Here is a 19527-nt window from a genome sequence, read left to right as displayed (position 1 = left end):
GGCCTAGATGCCATTCTCGAGGTAGGAAGAGTGGAAACACAGTGCCACCAAGACCACGAGAGGACCAGGTCCGTCTGGTCTGGGCATTTCTACTAATGAGTCCCCCCCCCCCAAAATGAGGTCTGACAAGTGTCTCCACAAAGCGAAGTTAATATGAAAACGTCCCGTCCTGGTGAAGCCCAGAACCGGATCAGAGCCCGAGTCCTACCTCAGTCTTCAAGTTCTCTAGCTGTGCCTTCAGCTCACTGATGTCTCTGTAGAGTTGACCAATTAAGTGATCCCTGGGAACAGAAGGAGAACAAGTTTGCTTCCACTGCGCCTCCACCCCTTTCCTTTTAAATGCGAGCTGGGAGATCAGGGGAGGAAGTTAAAAGCTGGTGTTAATGTGGGGAAAGTGCTTTGAGATCCCATAAATTAAATGCTAAGACCCTCAGTGTTCCCAGACCTGAACCTAACACTCACGGGCCCACCGTTACTTCAGCCCCATTCGATTTCCCTCTGGGATCACGGGGCTGTGGGTCAAGACGTTTCTCTAGGGGGCCCACGTGTCACGAAGCATCCCGCCCCGGTTAGGTGCGGCAAGCCGGCTCCCGGCTCCACCTAGTTTCCGCACCAGCGGGCTGTGCCCAGCTCCCACTCACTTCTCCTCCTTGTTCACGCCGTTCTGACTGTTGAAATTGAAGGGGTCGCTGCTGAACGAGCTGCCAAAGATGTCATCAAACTTGTTGTCGAACAAGTTCTGTGGTGACCCAAAGGGAGGGGGGACAAAGTTAGAGACCCAGAGACTTCCGGGAAGGGGTCAGGTGAGTGACATGTGAAAAAGGACCCTTTCTTAACTGGGTTCAAATCCATCTGTGGTCCCTCCCGGGGACCACAGGGCGGGGGGAGGGGGCTCAGTCTAGGTTAGCACTTGGGTTAGACGGCAGCTGATCTTGGTTACAGTCAAAGGGTCTTGGCCAGAGCCTCTCGCGTCCTCTCCCCTGTGTGGGGCAGCTGGAAGGGCCGCCCCTGGGGCACGTCACCTGCTGGGCTCCAACCCCGCCCCCCTCGGGTTCTAGTGAGGCGCTCCGCACCTGCTGTGAGGCATCCATGTCAACGAGGTCATCCTTCTCCAAGACTGGCTCGCTGTCCGGGGACGAGGCCTCGGCCGGGATGACCACCACGGGGCTGATGTGTTCTGACAGGGCAGAGGCTCGCAGGAAGTTGGGTGGGTTCTGAAGAGGGAAGACACGCCCCCGAACCGCGTCACCCACCAGGCCTGCCGGTCTCTACGAGCACCCTGGACCCGGCAGCTCCCACGGCCAGGGGGCCGGGCACGCTTACCTCCGGCAGCTGAGGGATCTGAATGAGCCGCTTGAAATACTGGAGGTTGCTTGAGCGGTAGAACAGATCTTTCAACCTGGGGGGTGGAGAAGGGCCTCAGGGGTGCTGGGCGCCTTCCCCAGCCCCGGGTTGGGGACACTGCAGCCACCCAGGTCTCCTGCTGCCCACCCAGCCCAAAGGCGTGGGCTGTCAAGGAGACGGCTTCCATGGCGCTGGGCTTCAATTATGATGCTACAGGGGGAAGGTCATTTGTAGCCAGTCCTCACAGGAGACAGGGATTCAAATGACCGAATCCTCTGGAAGAGCGGATCATCCCAGAACAAGATCTGCATCACCACAGAATCTACGCTGTTGTCTGGCTGATGTCTCTTCCCAAGAATGTTCGGCTTAGAATAACACGACAATAAATTTACTCTCTCTGAGGATAAACCACCTAACCATAAGAAAAGGGAAGGGAACTTAATTACTAAGGTAAATTTCCTCAGGGTGCCTGTGTGGCTCAGTTGGTTAAGGGTCCGACTTCAGCTCAGGTCATGATCTCACGGTTTATGGGTTCGAGCCCCGTGTTGGGCTCTGGACTGAAAGCTCAGAGCCTGGACCCTGCTTTGGATTCTGTGTCTCTCTCCCTCTGCCCCTCCCCTGCTCGTGCTCTCTCTCTCTCTCTCAAAAATAAATAAACATTAAAAAAAAAGTAAAAAAAAAAACAACAACCCCAAAACTAAGGTAAAGCTCCTTTTAATTAACTCACCCTGCTTTAAAGCTGTGTGTTACCTCCCAGTTAGACTAGAAGCCTCTAGAGGGCAGAGCCTGGGCCCTGCTGAGCTAGGGGTACCACATGCACAGAGGCATTAATTCATCAAGAAAGACTTCATTGGAGGAAAGCAATCTATTTATACTGTGTCCTAATCTTGGATGGATATGGGGGTGAAGAAACCAAATATTTTTTCTTGTCATCAGGTCTCTGTTTTCAATCGAAACCTGGAAGGCCCAGAAAGCAGAGGGCACCAGACAGATTTCCTGAGAGGAAAGAGCATCGTGGGTCTCAGCACCCTCTCTCGGCAACCTCTCTCAGAATCTCCTTCAGCTCAGCCCAATAAACTAAACCCCTGGGATCTCATGTCAGCCATTCTGACCCCAAGGCTGGAACTGCCCCTGTGATGTCATTGGTGCTTTCCCCAAAGTCGTCGACACTGAGGCCTCTGGGAGCTGCCAGGTCCGTGCAGAGGAGAAAGTGAGACAGCTGCTCACGGCAGAAGTTTTTATAAGCTAGGAGAACATTAAAGGAAATAAAATCACCTGACCACACATCCCCCTCTTTCTGGGCTGGAGCCAACAGTAATAGGCCGCACTGCTTTCATAAGCTACTGGAATTTACCATTCCAGGAAATCAGCCCCAGGGCCTGTCTCCTAGGATTTAATAAGTCATTTATTATAGAATAAACATATGAGGCTTTTCAAATGGAATAAGGAAACAGGGAGGTGAGCAAAACCCTGAACTTGTCCTCGGACTGTGGCTCGGAACCAGTAGGAGAAGGCTGGGATTTGGTGGGTATTTTTCCTCTATTGTCAGGGATGAAGAAATTAATAGGCAAAACAAGAGGGTCAAATACAGCGTGCCGAGCCCCAGTGCCCTTCTCGGCGCCTGGGTTCTCTCTCCCTCTCTCTCGGGCTTCCTTCCCCTCTTCTGGGGGCACGCGTAACGAAAGCTGAGTTGTACTTCTCGCCTCACCAGTGATCATCTTGCCCAAATGCACAGAATAATTTATCCCTCGGTCGGATAATCTCTTCCTCTTCTAGACAAGACACCTGGCTTCCTCGTTTAGTAATTTATCCCAATATCTGTGGGTAACTGGCTGCTACGTATCAGGAGCTAGGGACGTAAGAATGGGTAGTCAAGCAGAAATAAAGCTGGTTCTAAGAACCATGAAAGAAACAAGGCACTGGCCTGGCGAATATGGGGAGGCGGGGTTGGGGTTGGAGGAGCAGGAGGCGAAGAAAACCCAACTTAAGTAAGAGGTTTAAGATTTAAGGGGGCCCTGGGTGGCTCAGTCGGTTAAGAGTCAGACTCTTGATTTCAGCTCAGGTCATGATCTCACGGTCGTGGGATCCAGCCCCCCACCATTGGGCTCTGCTGGGTGTGGAACCTGCTTCAGATTCTTTCTTTCTCTTTCTCTCTCTCCCTGTGCCCCTCACCCCAACTTGTGTGCACGTGCACTCTCTCTCTCTCTCAAAAATAAAATAAAATAAAATAAAATAAAATAAAATAAAATAAAATAAAATAAAATAAAATAAAATAAAAAATAAAATCTTAAAAGATTTAATGCCAGAGATGCCTTTGTGAGGAGGTGATGGAAGATGATCCGGAGCTGGCCAGGCTGGGAGAACATCCCCAGGGATGGAATGGCAAGCCCTAAGGCCCTGACAGAGAAATGTGCTGGGTAGGTTCCAGGAACAAGAAGACCCCGTGTGGCTGAAACCTCATAAGCCCTGGAGACGAGGTGAGAGATGGCAAGCAGGGCCTTGGGGACCACGGAGAAGAGCTTGGAGTTTATTCTCGGTGTAATCAGAAGCCACCGGAAGGTTCTGAGCAAGGGACTGATGTCTTCACATGGTTGTTCTAACTGCTGAGGGAGGACAGAATTGCAGGGGGCACCAGTGGAAACTCAGCATGTCCGCCATATTGGAGGGTCCTGGCACACAACTATGGCAGCCAGAGAGATAGGAGCTATGACTGGAACCAAGATATATTTGCAGAGCATCAGCTGAACCTACTGGTAGACTGGACATGGGGGATGGGGATGAGGAAAATGGGGAGTTCCCGGTCTCTGGCCCAAATGGATGTGGCAGCATTTACTGAGATAGAGAAGACTGGGGAGAACACTTTGGGAGGAAAATCTAGAGTTCAGTTTGAGATGTAAGTTTGGTGTAGGATGTCAGACGGACCACTGGGAATGTGAGACTGGAATTCGGAGTCAAGGCCCTGCTAGAGACACATATCTGGGCGTCGCTTTTCATGTACATGGTGTAAGACCCTACGCGGCAGGAGAATGTAAGAAGAGGAAACAGAGCGTGAAGCCCTGGGCATACAGCAGGTGATGAATGGATGTACAGAATCGCCTTCTTCTACATGTGTGTATGGGTTTTATTGGAGAACAGATGGCTTCCCCAGCCAGTGGTAGGTTTGCTGCTGTCCTACTTACTTTCCCTCACTTTACTGCTTTGCCATTCAGATACTGGCGATCCTCAATCGTTATAAAGCAAGTGCTCTTACAAGGATTCATTGATTTTATAGCAGTTTTTGGATTCGCCTTCATTTCTCTCCCATAAGCCACTTACTTCGAGAACTGCTCCATGAAGCGGTCCCGGTGGCCTTGCAGGGTGTCAGCTGGGAGACCTGGAAGATATTGGAATAGAGTGAGAGGGAAGAGGACCACAGGAGGACCAGGTGAGCCACAGCGGGGCTCTGGAAGGAGGGGACCAGCCACCCTGGGGCTTGCGGCCAGTCTTGCCGGTGCGGGGGCGGGGGGAGGAGGGAGGTGGGCATTCCTGGCCTAGAGCTGCCCCAGGATTGGTAACCAAGGGGCCCAGAGGGACCCGCAGGGAACCCGGGGTGGGGGGGCGCTTGTCCCTCAAATCTGTCCTCCTCTTTGCTCCCGGAGTGCAAGCCATTCTGGGCACAGTGGGCTGGAAGTTGTGTCCCTGACCACAGAAGCGACCGTGGTTGACCAGACCAAGCTGCGGGACAGAAGGGATCCAGAGAGCCTGCCTGAGAGGTTGGCTGTGCGAAGGCAAAGATTGCGGACAACACTCAGGATCTCAGTCCGGTGCTCGTTCGGCCCTGCCGCCGCACGATGCTGGACGAGTGGCAGCATCTAAGCGCCAGCCTCCGCCCCTACAGAGCGGGCTCTCTGAGGTCCTTTCCGCTCCCAGATTATGTCACTCTGTGTACTTCAACTACAGATCACAGCTCAGCGATCCTTTCAGTTCTTGCTTTATTCCTTAAATTTACATTTTAGTAATTTTTGGGTAGGTGATGTTTGGTATAAATAGGGAGCACATGCAAAATGTAGGAGAATTCAGAATGCCAAGTATATACGGTGGATGACGATGGCACTGTACCTCCGTGATCTCTCTCCCAAGAACCCTTAGCCCCAGTCGTGAGAAAAACAGCGGACAGACTTAAATTGAGGAACATTCTACAAGTGTCTGACCGATTCTCCCCTAAACCGCCAAGGTCACAAGTCTGAGACACTGTCACGGCCAAGAAGGAGCCTAGGGGGACACAAAGACTAAATGTAATGTGGCGTCCTGGATGGCACATTAGGTAAAAACTGGGGGAATCTGAATAAAATCTGGACTTCAGTTGAGAGTCGTGTGTCAGTATTGGTCCACTAAGTGTGACAAATGTACCATACTCATGTAAGATCTTAACAACAGAGGAAACTGGCTTCAAGGTATAGGGGCACTTTCTGAACTATCTTTACAACTTTTCTGTAGATCTAAAACTATTCTAAAATCACACATTGATTTTTAGAGAAGTATACACTCTGTGGGGCAACTGCATTTCTTCTCTAGGCATCCGGTCCACCCTGTGCCCCTCCAGGGGCGTCCACTTGCCTCGACGCCTTCCTAACGCTTGAACGTCGAATTTCCAACCTCCCTTCCTCACACTGTTCCCAGACTAACCAGACTGAATGTCGCTTTCCCCATCCCGTCTAAACCACCAGAATCGCATCTCGTCAGTGACCACCGTTCTAGAGTGATCCCTTGTCCTTGTCTTCTAAAATTCATCCCGTCCCCTTTTCCAGGGCCATAAAACCTTGCTAGTATCCACTCAGGCCTCGACTCTTGTGTTTCTCCATCATCCATACACTCTGCATGTGTATATCCTTCGTGGTGAACACCTCCGAGGGTGGCCCAGAAACCACCCACATCAGTTTCATCTGGGATACGGTTTAGTAACGAAGACCCCTAACCCACCAGACTGACCAACGCAGACCTTGCAGGGGCAGGACCCACACACGCCGTTTTAAGCGAGAAGCACACGTGAAAGCATGGGAACATCCACGAGACTAGTAGTTTCCAAAATACAATCTACAAAAGCATCCCGGGGGTGTCTGGCTGGGTAGGGGGTGGCCCTCCGGTTACTAGAGCAGCCCTGTTTTATATTTTTTTTTATTTTCCCACAAAATGCCACTTGTGACGCTCTGGAAACCACTGTGCCCCCGCTCCTGTGGGTCTAGGCCGGGTCTGGCATCATTTGTGTGGGTCCCAGGATACACAACACATTCGGACAGAGGTGCGATAAAGCCAGAGGTAGAGGGAAAGGACCGTCCTAGGAAACCCTATGGTGAGTGGGCACACCGAAACTTATGCCCTGCTCGTCTCCACTCTTAAGAAGGTCAGGAACTCGGGGGCACCTGCGTGGCTCAGTCGGTTAAGCGTCCAACTTCGGCTCAGGTCATGACCTCACGGTCCGTGAGTTCGAGCCCCGCGTCGAGCTCTGGGCTAATGGCTCAGAGCCTGGAGCCTGCTTCCGGTTCTGTGTCTCCCTCTCTCTCTGCCCCTCCCCCGTTCATGCTCTGTCTCTCTCTCTGTCTCAAAAATAAATAAACGTTAAAAAAAAAATTAAAAAAAGAAGGTCAGGAACTCTAGGGCCTTTGAGAGCAGCAGGAGAAAGGGCGCTGAGGGGACCGCATTTCTCCAGGGAGAGCCTCAGGCTGCGACCCCTTTCCCGCCCCAAGCACACAGAGATGATCCGGCCGGGCGTACTCACAGGAGTGGAGCTTGAAGAGGAGCTTGACAGTGTAATCATACAGGTGGCTGCAGTCCAGTATGACCTGGATGAGCGGGGCCAGGCGGCACTGCCCAGCTGTCGTCACTGACACGGAGCGGGACATGTCCAGGGAATTGAACACTAGGAGATAGAAAGGGAGACAGGTGGTAGGGGCAGGAAACTGCAGGTGACCCTCTCGGAGGGGGCAGGAGACACGCACCGAGGACCTGCTCTGTGCACACGCTGGGTCATCTGGCGCGGTTACCCCTTACAACACTCCTGTGGGAGAGGAAAACGGAGGAACCGGAGGGTGAGTCCCTCGAAGGCAGGGAAAATAATCAAACACTGATCAGAGCACGAAGGAGGGAGTAACTCAGCCTTGGCTTCCTCGTGGCTTGTCACAGCGTCTTGGGACACCAGAAGGGGACATGCGCAGGAGCCCTGGCTGGACAACTGGAGAATCTGGGAGGGCCGAGGATGAACCATCAGGATCGAAGGCTGCTGTTGGTCCTTGGGGGGCTGGCCAGCAGAAGTACTGCCCTCCACTCTCCTGAGCTCCAGACCGCACGTCATTCCCTTAGTGTCTCTCTCCACAGACCCCTCCATGTTACCCTCCGCCCCCTACCCCTTGTTCTTTTTTTTAAAGTTTATTTTGAGAGACAGGGACGGTGTGAGCGGGGGGGAGGGGCAGAGAGAGAGAGAGAGAGAGGGAGGGAGACAGAATCCCAAGCAGGGTCCATGCTTTCGGCGCAGAGCCTGACACGGGGCTCGATCTCACAAACCGTGAGATCATGACCTGAGCCAAAATCAAGAGTCGGATGCTCAACCGACTGAGCCACCCAGGCTCCCCACTAGCCCCCTGTTCTTTTTTTTTTTTTAATTTTTTTTTCAATGTTTATTTATTTTTGGGACAGAGAGAGAGCATGAACGGGGGAGGGGCAGAGAGAGAGGGAGACACAGAATCGGAAACAGGCTCCAGGCTCTGAGCCATCAGCCCAGAGCCTGACGCGGGGCTCGAACCCACGGGCCGCGAGATCGTGACCTGGCTGAAGTCGGACGCTTAACCGACTGCACCACCCAGGCGCCCCTAGCCCCCTGTTCTTAAATCAAGTAACCGGACCCCTGGCCGTGGACCCTCCGCGCACAGCAGTGGCCAGGGCCGAATTCCCTCCCACAGTGGCGGCCCACCGCCTGCGTAGACTCCACTATATGGCCAGCAATGAAAAAAAATCAGTGAGTGGGACTGCCCCGGGGGAAAGCCCAGAACTGCTGTACTCTGGCTTCCCAGACTGCTAATCCCCGTTAACTGGCTTATCCTGGCAGCGGAAAACAAAAAACAAAAAGGAAAAAACAACCCAACAGTTCTAATTAAAAGACAGTTTTTCTTTTTGACACAAATCAAAAGCAGCTGTCACTGCAAGGCGGCCAGGTTTCCAGGTTTCCAGGAATTCCTGCCTCCTTCCAGGAACGCCCCTTGGCATCCAGTAACATCTAGAGCAGTGTGGCCACGGACAAGTTCCTCAACCTCGCTGTGCCTCCAGATGCTTTTCTGTAAAATGCAGACGGTTCAAAGCGCACATACCTCCAAAAGGTCTTGTACCTATTGAAGGAGTTGGCTTTCAGGTTGATCAGAATCACTTAGGGGAAATTTAACGCCTGCTAATGTTTGCCTGCAACCGCCCTACCTCCCATTCCGTCTTAATTGTTCTGGGGTAGGGTTGGGGCATTGGTAGGTCTCAAAAGCCCCCCAGGTAATTCTAATACACAGCTAGCGTTGAAAACTGTGTTTCCCAGCTGAGTGGTTCTCATGTAGCAGAATCACCTGGAAGCACCGTCCGACAGAATTCTGTGACGACGGAAGTGTCTGTAGGAGCTGTTCTATATGCTAGCCACATGTGGCTACCGAGGGCCTGAAATATGGAAAGTGGAACGGAGCACCTGACTTTTGATTGGTATTTAATTAGAGTTGATTTAAAAAAAATTTTTTTTAACATTTTATTTATTTTTGAGACAGAGAGAGACAGAGCATGAACGGGGCAGGGGCAGGGGCAGAGAGAGAGGGAGACACAGAATTGGAAGCAGGCTCCAGGCTCCGAGCCATCAGCACAGAGCCCGACGCGGGGCTCGAACTCACGAACCGCGAGATCATGACCTGAGCCGAAGTCGACGCTTAACCGACTGAGCCACCCAGGCACCCCTAATTAGAGTCGATTTAAACAGGCGCTCGTGGTTAGTGGTTACCATATTGGACAGTGCAGACCTGGGGCTGGGGGGCTGAAAAACACAGATGGGCTGGGCCCACCCCCAGATATTCGGATTCAGTAGGTCTAGGGTGGGACCTGGGGGTTTTGCGTTTTTAACAAGTTCTCAGGAGTTGTTCCTGCGGCTGGTCCAGGGATCACACTCTGAGAGTCACTGCAAGCATTGGAGATAAACGTTAACTGTTACTGGCCCATGTTTCCCACAGCTGAAAAGCAGGGACACCTTTCTAAGGGTACCGGTCGGAACCCTGCAGGGTCACAGACTAGGACTCAGAAGCTGGAGGGACTTCTTCCAATACCAGTCCTCTTGGTTTTTATGGCATGCCCTAGGAAACTAAGGATGGATGGGGAATGGAAAAGATAGAGGGCTCTCGATTCCCAATCAGTGCTTGCTCAGGAGCAAGAAAGCCACCAACATTTAGCCATGGAGGGATCTGTGCCAAGATCTGTGCTCCCCTCTAGAAAACTCAAAGTGGCGGGGCGCCTGGGTGGCTCAGTCGGTTAAGCATCTGACCTCAGCTCAGGTCATGATCTCGTGGTTCGTGGGATTGAGCCCCGCATCGGGCTCTCTGCTATCAGCTCAGAGCCTGGGGCCTGCTTCAGAGTCTGTGTCTCCCTCTCTCTCTCTGCCCCTCCCTGACTCATGCTCTGTCTCTGTCTCTCAAAAATAAATAAACATAAAAAAAAAGTAAAAAATTAAAAAAAGAACACTCAAAGTGGCCGATTCACTCCAGATAATCCCACCGCGTTGGGCTGCATATTGGCACCGTTTTATCAACTCTGTTCCCTTGCCCTTTCCCCACTGCTGTTTATCTGAAGCAAGCATTCTTGAGTTTTGTTGTGTGCCCGCTGTGTATCCTAGGCACTGAGCTAGAACAGAAGGGACGTAATTCAAAGATGAGTGGGGCACGGCTCCTGATTCTGAGGAGGGGCCCAGCGTCCAGTGGTAATAATACAAGCGACCAACGCACACAAAAAGAGCCAGGTTATCATGGGATGTGGGACTAAAAGGGGGACTGAGCTGGCCACCTGGCGTGGGGCACCGGCTGGCATCACATACATGTTTTCCCAGGCTCAAGTTCTGCTCGGTGTTATCACAGCTCTGCTCTCTCCTACTCAAGTCTGTCAGGGCCGGAAGCGACCCCCACAGAGGCTCAAACAGTTGACTTGCTCTCCCATAACCCCTACAGCAGCGGCAGGTGGGTCTGAGGAGGCCCGGAAGAGGCCTCGGGTCAGCTGAGTGGCAGGCTCTGGACAGGACTCCCCCAAGGATGACAATCCCTGCAATATCACTCCTACCTGCATTCAGATTTAAGCACATTCCGAGGCTGAATGTCGACAAATTCTAAATTATCCACATAGGACCTCCCCACCCACCACTAGTAACCGAAAGGCAGCCACGACAACATACAGTTGTTGGTGTACTTTTGTGCAAACATTGCCGATGCATTCAAAAAAACGCATCCGCACCATTTCTCCTACCTGGCTGGGAACGCGTTAGGGCGGGGACTCTGTTTTGTGTTTCAACTACTGACTTTTGTATGAGAAGGTGGCTAGCGGGCCAAGCGTCTTATTTCTCCTACAAACCACGGTTTCCAACTGTGTGTGGTGCTGTTCTCACCATAACCTGCCCTGAACTGACTGGCCAAGGCAGGAAGGCGTTTGCCGACCCAGTACAGCGCTGGCTGGTTAACAGGCCATTTGCGAGCTCCTGTGCAGATGAACATGCGGAAGAAGTTGTAATTCAGGGTGAGAGGGTGTCTGTTTTTTTCCCTGAGGAAATCAGAACCCCAGGAGTGGGCCCCACACGTCCAAACGCTGAGAAGGTCACCAAGCTTGTGCACGAATGCCTGCAGTTTGGAATCCACTCTTTCACGGAGCCGAACACTTGTCGTGGTGCATGGTGAATCTTAGAAAACGGGCTCTTCTGTTCCCCGGGAAGGAAGGGGAGCCATGCTGGGGGTGGGGGGGGTGCGGGGAAGAGGGGACACCAGAGAGAAGGGAATGGATTGCTTCCTTCCTGATTTCTTGTCAGGGAAGTGTGAGGGGCTGACAGCCGGGAGGCACCAGAACTCTCGGCGAAGGGAGCCCGGAAGTGCGGCCAACTCCCCTTGCTTGTAGGAAGGGGCTTCGTACACGGACTTGGCCAAAACTCAACTCGACCAGCGGGTCAACCCCAGCTGCTGACCAAACAGCACACGGCAACCCCTCTTCCTGAGCGGAAATTGGTCCCGAGTGCCGGCCCAGCTGAGTAGCAGACAAAGGACCGACCGGTGCTGGGGCCACAGTCCAGAGGTTATCAAAGAGGCCAAACCGCTCTTTGGGCTCTTGGAGGCCTGGGCCTCTAGAGGGAAGCTGGCAGGGTAGGGGGCACGGTCATTCTGCTCAAAACGAAATCACTGACTCTGAAAATACCCAAGAGCTCCAGTCCTTCCCTGTACTAGGGATGGAGAGAGCAGAGATAGCGTGTGGGTATCCCCATTTCCTGGCCTGTGCTGTACAACTTGTAGGGAGAGAGGGGCTAGGAAGGCTGGGCCAAGCCGGGAACAAAGTTTGGAATCAGGCAATTCTCAGAAGAGCCTAGGCCAGACGGGAGCGAGAGACTCACCAGTTTGGAAGAGGTTAAGTTCACACTCCAGGTAGTCAAACATCTCCACTGTCAACTGGAAACTGGACCCAAGAGGAAAGAGAGCTTATACTCCATAGCTCAAGGCCAAGGCTTCCCTCCCCACGCTCTGTGTTTCTGTCTCTGTCCCCGGTGCACATGTGCATGCCTGCCTGCATGCATGCATGCATACACGAGCATATGCACACATGCACAGACACACACAGACCCACACACTAGCTCCAATCCCTAGCCCCGCCTACACGGGTCTTAAGGCCATCTGAAGGTCAAACAGGGTGAATTCCACAGTGACAGTGGCAGAGGGAAAGGGCAGGTACCATGCTGGGGTGGGAGGGCAGAAGGGGACACTGAGAAGTGAACCCTGGACAGACTGGAAGGGTTCCGGATGGGGCACCGGCACTAAGTCGCCCCACCCCAGCCACTGTCCCTGCCGTCAGGCCCTGTGTGACCCCAGCCAGAAGTGGCAACATTGACAAGAGCTTCCTTGCCCGTTGGGTCCACCGCACGAGGACGTCCACTCACAAGTTGTTAACGTCGCTCTCTCCAGCCTCGTCCAGCTGCCGGTCGCTCATCTGAAGGTTGCCAGGGAACCTGGGATTCTGGCAAGGCAGGCAGAGGAATGAAGTCAGGACAGAGCACCTCAACTAAGCCGACACCAGGCAAACTGTCTACACTGAGTTCGGGGAGCAGCAGACTTGATTCTGTTCGTGTAACACCGACACCCTTCCTGGGGGTTGTCAGGGCACGCAACCTCACGTACACACAGACCCCTTGACCAGCTCACATCAAAGGACATCCACTGCCCATCATCACAGGTAAAGGCTCCACCCCTCTCTGGGAGCCAGGACAGGGCTCCGTCCTAACAATTTGGGTCCTGGGACCCTCTTCTAAAGACGCTCTCTGGTGCTGCAGTGAGAGTCAGCGGGACAGCGGTCGGACCTCAACCATCCACGAAGCACAGACAGTGCTGCATCCACGCACCGCCAGTACATTCTGAATCCTACCCATGCTTCCCTCTGTCCTTCCGCCACTTTCTGAAGCTGCCCTTGGGAGTTTGGGGGGGCAGGAGGGGATATTAGCTTTAGGGAAACATAATGAGTAAAATAAACTTGAAGGTAGGAAAACATTACATCATGCACCCCCAAAGTCAGGAAAAATTATTACGTATCAGCAATCTTGTCAAATATCCGTATCATTATCTCTTCCCCAGTGTGGCAAAGGGAAAGGTGTAGATGGGCACAGACAGATGGGTGGTTGCTCCATCAAGGGGGTCTCAATTCCACAGGGAGACAGCGATCCTCCACTCAGGCACCTCCTGGCTATCCACTGGCCCTCTGCCCTGGCTGTCCCCTGCTGCCCCACGCTCACCACTCCTGTGCCTCCATCTCAGAGCTGGCTGGTTCCTTGAGCGCCCCCTTCTGGCCATGTTTACTTCCTCGCTCGGGCTGGACATTACAGAGACCTGGTCCCCTGGTCCCCTACCTTTCTTGCTGCCTGTCCTTCCACCACACTGCCGTCAAAACCTGGTGAACCTGGATCTTTGTGCTGAGGACCAGCTGCCAATGTCCCTGGAGGGGGACTCAGAGCTGGAGTCACCCTTTAATCATGTTCTCCAGCCTTGGAGCCCCTTCACAGTCCTTGCTCCTGGCCCCGACGGGCTCCCTAATCCATCAATGACTGTCCTGGCCTCAAACTGTCCCGCTCTCAAACCCGGTGCCCACGCCATCACCCTCCTCACGTGCCTTCCTCCCGACATCACTGGAACTCCCTGTGCATCCTTCTTCTCACTCCCTTCCCTGTTTTGAATGTACCAGCTGACCTTCTGTTTCTCCAGCTTCAAAAGAGGAGGGGCCAGCTCTTTCCTGACTCAGGATCAGCCCCTCTTGTGTGCTATTCGATCCGAGATAGGTTCTGGTTGATTCTGTCACTCATCCAAGCAGTCCTGATTGAGCGCCTGTTCTGGGCTAGGCGCTGGACAGCACATAGGACACCAGGAGACACGCGCTCCTGTCCTCTGTCCTCCTGAAACCCTCAGTCCAGAGCACCTGTGGCCTCACTCTGTCTCCCTGGGCTCCTGTGCATCTTCCTATTGCCCAGGTCCTTCCCACAGGCCCCACATCTCCCTAGCTGTTGCCCCCCACCCCTCCTGCCAGTCTTCAGAGAGTCCCCGTCGCTCTTGCCTGTCCCAGGGACCACCGTCCCGATCAGGCTCTGACCATCTTCCACTCTGAGCGGGATGGTCTCACCTAGCTGCCCAGCCACCCCCCACCCCTGCCACCCTGCACCTGACTGTTCCTCACACTAATGTGGGATCTGTGGCTCCTTCCATAGGCTCAAGTGACCGCTTTGCACTGTTACGGGGTGCTTCAGGTAAGAAGCCTCCTCCCTCGCACTGATCGGTGCACTCCTGACCGGCCGACCCTTCCTATGTATCCTTATGTGCCACTTGGTACCGAGCACAACGGTTTTACCTGCATCGGGTGCATAAGAAATACTGTCTAACGCCATACGTGGACAGAAAGAAGGTTCTGTGTGGAAACTCACTATATAAAATGGAGGGATCGTTTTTAGAAACAGTCGAGGCGGTGCTTTCTGAAACACCTTCCTAAGGCAACCCAGGGCACCGGGTTCCTCTCCAGAAGGGGCAGGAGACGTGGGCCAAACGCCCAGTTCCGTGTCCCATCCCGGGGGCCTGACTGCAGCTGTCCTGTGAAATCTCTTTCTCTCACTGGATATGGTACAAACACTCCCTGAGGGGCCCTGGGCTGCCTTATTCCTGTAAAGACCTGACAGGCTCAGGGAGGTGCCAGGGGACCGCAGGGGAGGAGCTGGGGGAGCCAGGGGTGGTGGCAGAATTGTCCGCAGACTCACTTTGGTGTGATATTCCATCTTTGTTCTTAGCAGTCTGAGGTAGGTGCTGCACAGCCGTCCATAGCCCTCACTCAGGTGGCCCTTTCCAGAAAAGAAAAGAAAGCAAGGGTCACCACTAACAACACCTGGGTGAGAGGCTGATGGCCGGGACTTCTTCTATAAACAATACATAGATTTTTTTTTTTTCTCAATTCTGGAAAACAACAAATGGCCATTGTGGAAAATTTGGAAAACACAGACAAGTACAGATACACACACATCAGCCTTCATCTAGACAGAAGATACAATCATGGCTAACATTCTGGGGCACAAAGTGTTATTTGATCTAATGTTTTCAATTTAAATAGACCTATTTTAAAATGGATATTCTTTATTTTTAATTTTTTTTAATGTTTACTTTTGAGGGGGGGAGAGGCAGAGAGAGAGAGAGAGAGAGAGAGAGAGAGAGAGAGAGAGAGAGAGAGACACAGAATCCAAAGCAGGCTCCAGGCTCCCAGCTGTCAGCACCGAGCCTGACGCAGGGCTTGAACCCACAAACTGGGAGGTCATGACCTGAGCCAAAGTCAGACGCATAACTGACTGAGCCACCCAGGAGCCCCTAGACATTTTTTTTTAAGTTTTATGTATTTAAGTAATTTCTGCACTCAACACATGGCTTGAACTCATGACCCCGAGATCAAGAGTCATATGCTCTACTGTCTGACCCAGCCAGGTGCCCCTAAATAGACATTATGTTTTTTTTAGAGCTGTTTTAGGTTCCCAGCAAAATTAGGCCGAAAGTACAGGGCTCTCCCATATACCCCCTGTTCCCACACATACATAGCCTCCCCCACTGTTAACATCCGCACAAGAGAGGACATTTGTTCCAACCGATGAACCTATACTGACTCATCATTATTATCCAAAGTGAAATTTGCATTAGGATTCACTCTTGGTGTGATACATTCTATGTCTGACAAATGCATAATGTCCTGTACCTGCCAATTACAGTATCATACACAATAGTTTCACTGCCCTAAAAATCCTCTGAGTCCTACCTTTATTTTAAAATTAAAAATGGGAGGCACCTGGCGGCCCAGTTGGTTGAGCATCCAGACTCTTGATTTCGGCTCAAGTCATGATCCCGGGGTCATGGGACCAAGCCCTGCATCAGGCTCCTAGTCCTGCGTCAGACTCCACACTGAGCAAGGAGCCTGCTTGGGATTCTCTCTCTCTCTCTCTCTCTCTCTCTCTCTCTCTCTCTCTCTCTGTCAGCCCCTCTCCCTGTCTCTAAAATTAAATTAAAAAAATTTTAAAAATGGAACCCATTTTTTAACTTAATATACTTCTTTTTCTCTATCTTCTCACATTTTCTCCTGTATCATTATTTTCAGTGGTATTATTATCCGTGTGTAATGTAATTTATCGAACGAACTCCCTAGTGTTGTATGTTTTAGTTGTAGGCAAGTGTTTCTGTTATAAGCTCTATTTCAATGAACATTTTTACGGTATAATCTTGTGTACACACAGGAGAACTTCCTTTGCATGAATTCTAGACGAGGCTTCAGATTTAAGCATTTAAAGTCTCCCACCCTTAGTAATCACAGTCTGGCTACAAGCCATTTCCTTCCTTCTATCTCTCTCTCTCTCTAACTGCAGGAGAGGAAACACCTCCTCCAGATGGACTCCAGCAGACTAAGAGAGGCTAGAACATTCCGCATGGAGGGGGGATCGGAATGGGATGGATCCCGGCTGGGGACAAATAAGCATTCCCATGGAGGCTGCCCATGCGGTTGTGTCCTGGGTGTCTGGGAAGAAGCTGGGATTAGCAGGGTGATGCTTGGAACTGCCAGTTATGCCCAGAGGAGGAAGGACATGGTGGCACAAAGAACTCTCTTTTTTTAATGTTTTATTTTATTTTGAGAGAGAGAGAGGGAGAAAGAGAGAGAAAAGGGGAGGGGCAGAGAAAGAGGGAGACAGAGGATGCAAAGCGGGCTCTGTGCTGATGGCAGAGAAGCCAATGCGGGGCCCTAACTTACGAACTGTGAGATCATGACCTGAGCCAAAATTGGAAGCTTAACCGACTAAGCCACCCAGGCGCCCTGGCACAAAGGACCCTTGAGCTGAATAGTTGTAGTTCTCACATGAGGTCTGACTTCTACATTTTCTTCTGGGTGCATCTATATCCTCTAAGGTAGAGGAACCCCACTGAAACATGCCTCAAAGGGCACCAAAGGGAGTTGGGTCATCAGAGGACGTTAAAGATATCAATGCCAGAGATGACAGTATTTCCTAATGTATTCATTTCTATGAAGAACCATATTTTATGAGTTGCACATTATACTTGTTCATCATGGAAAAATTAGAAAGTAGCAGAAAGACAAAGTGAAACTATGCTCATCATCAAAGGCAACTGTATTTCATATGAAAACGCACCAGGATCAAAAACCAAAAGATGAATGGATCATAGATGTCAATGTAAAATGTAAAACTATAAAAAACCCTAGGAGGTAACACAGATGACCTTGGGTATGGCAAAGACTTTTTATTTTATTTTTTTAAGTTTATTTATTTTATTTTTTTTTTTAATTTTTTTTTTCAACGTTTATTTATTTTTGGGACAGAGAGAGACAGAGCGTGAACGGGGGAGGGGCAGAGAGAGAGGGAGACACAGAATCGGAAACAGGCTCCAGGCTCCAAGCCATCAGCCCAGAGCCCGACGCGGGGCTCGAACTCACGGACCGCGAGATCGTGACCTGGCTGAAGTCGGACGCTTAACCGACTGCGCCACCCAGGCGCCCCTAAGTTTATTTATTTTGAGAGAGAGAGAGAGAGAGAGAGAGAGACAGACAGACAGACAGACCGGGGCAGGGCGGGGCGGCAGAGAGAGAGGGAAAGAGAGAATCCCAAGCAGGTTCTACACCATCAGTGCAGAGCCCGATGAGGGGCTCAAAGTCACACACCGTGCGATCATGATCTGAGCCAAAACCAAGAGTCAGACACTTAACCAACTGAGTCACCCAGGTGCCCCAGCAATGACTTTTTAGCTAGAACACCAACATCATGACCCATGAAAGAAATATCTGACAAGCTAGACTTCATTGAAATTAAAAAAAGTCTGCAAAAATCACTGTTAACAGAACGAGAACCCACAGAGTGGGACGTAGCCGATAAAGGACTGTCATCCAGATTATATAACATTCTCTTAAAACTCAACAATAAAAATTGGGGCACCTGGGTGGCTCAGTCGGTTAAGCATCCGACTTCAGCTCACGTCATGATCTCACAGTTCATGAGTTTGAGCCCCACTTCGGGCTCTCTAGTTGACAGCTCGGAGCCTGGAGCCTGCTTTGGATTCTGTGTCTCCTGCTCTCTCTACCCCTCCCCAGCTTGTGTTCTGTCTCTCTCTCTCTCTCTCAAAATAAATAAACATTAAAAAAAATTAAAAGAAAAAGCCAACAATAAAAAGACAAACAACCTGCTTAAAAAATCACCAAAGACCTTAACCAACACCTCATCACAAAGAAGACCGCAAATAAACATGTGAAGAGACGTTCCCTGTTGTGTGTCACCAGGAAATGCAAATTAAAACAACACTGAAATATGAGTACACACTTATAAGAATGGCCGAAATCCAGAACACTGATAACACCAAGTTCCAGTGAGGAGATAGGGAACAATGGGAGCTCTCATTCATTGCTGGTGGGAATTCAGAAGGGTACAGCCACTTTTGAAGATGGTGTGGCAGTTTCTCATAAAAGTAAACATACTCTTACCACAAAATACAGCAATGGCGCTCCTTGGTTTTTGCCCAAAGGAGATGAAGACTTAGTCCAGACAAAATCTGCACGTGGATGTTTAGAGCAGCTTTATTTATAACTGCCAAAACTTGGAAGCAACCAGGACGCCCCTTAGCTGGTGAATGGATAAACCGTGGTCCCCTCAGACAATGGGGTATTACTGAGCACTAAAAATGAAATGAGCTATCAAGCTACGAAAAGACATGGAGGAACCTTAACTGCATGCTACTAAGAGAAAGAAGCCAGTCTGAAAAGGCTACATACCAAAAGATTCCAACTACAGGACACTCTGGAAAAGGCAAAACTGTGGAATTAGTAAAAAGACCAGTGGTTGCCAGGGGCTGCAGGAGGTGGGTAGGGATGCACGGGTGGAGCACAGAGGATTTTTAAGTCAGTGAAACTCATCTGTACAATACCACAGTGATGGATGTGTGTCATGATACATCTGTCCGAAGCCACAGAATAGACAACACCACAACCCCACAAGTGAACAATAATGTAGACTACGGACTTTGGGCGATTAGGATGTATCAGTGAAGGTTCATCACTTGTAACAAATGTACCACGCTGGTAGGGGATGCTGATAACAGAGGAGGCTACATTTAGGGGTGGGGGTATATGGGAAATTGCCATACTTTCTGCTCAACTTTGCTGTGAACCTAATAAAACTTGCTTTAAAAGAAAATAAGGTCTTAATTGGAAAAAAAAAAAAGAGTGAAAAGGTTTCTAATACCTAGAAACTCTCAGTCAAATGGAAGAGAAAACTACATAGGAGGACAGGCCTAAAGGAATGCCAGTTTGGATAATGAGTCAGATTACGTTGGGCTGACTTTCCCATCGAAAAATACTAAAATATTGGGTAAAATATTTAAAACTTCTCTTTGAAGGCAT

The 19527-nt window shown here is 50.9% G+C and overlaps 1 protein-coding gene and 1 long non-coding RNA gene across 4 annotated transcripts in view; one reads left to right on the top strand and one right to left on the bottom strand.

The window, feature by feature from the left end:
* Nucleotides 1-19527, bottom strand: part of HIP1 (huntingtin interacting protein 1) — a 153842-nt gene that overhangs the window by 25047 nt on the left and 109268 nt on the right. For both annotated transcript variants that reach the window (XM_023246656.2, XM_019820566.3), the window contains exons 5-13: nucleotides 14858-14938; nucleotides 12509-12585; nucleotides 11969-12030; nucleotides 7100-7240; nucleotides 4660-4717; nucleotides 1324-1399; nucleotides 1074-1214; nucleotides 642-739; nucleotides 209-281 (exon numbers count right to left, since the gene is read on the bottom strand). In XM_023246656.2, the coding sequence (XP_023102424.1) occupies nucleotides 209-281; nucleotides 642-739; nucleotides 1074-1214; nucleotides 1324-1399; nucleotides 4660-4717; nucleotides 7100-7240; nucleotides 11969-12030; nucleotides 12509-12585; nucleotides 14858-14938 (807 nt within the window). The remainder of the gene's footprint in view (nucleotides 1-208; nucleotides 282-641; nucleotides 740-1073; nucleotides 1215-1323; nucleotides 1400-4659; nucleotides 4718-7099; nucleotides 7241-11968; nucleotides 12031-12508; nucleotides 12586-14857; nucleotides 14939-19527) is intronic.
* LOC109495160 lies at nucleotides 1305-5685 on the top strand. Of its 2 annotated transcripts, XR_006591288.1 has the most exons (4): nucleotides 1305-1794; nucleotides 2281-2536; nucleotides 4652-4768; nucleotides 4983-5685. It is a non-coding gene; the product is annotated as an uncharacterized LOC109495160 (long non-coding RNA). The 2 variants fall into 2 exon arrangements; XR_002150410.3 differs by lacking the exon at nucleotides 2281-2536.

This window comes from Felis catus, chromosome E3 (assembly GCF_018350175.1).
Source record: "Felis catus isolate Fca126 chromosome E3, F.catus_Fca126_mat1.0, whole genome shotgun sequence".
Lineage (NCBI taxonomy): Eukaryota > Metazoa > Chordata > Mammalia > Carnivora > Felidae > Felis > Felis catus.
Note: the sequence above shows the minus strand (reverse complement) of the source record. Positions and strands in the feature narration are given on the sequence as shown.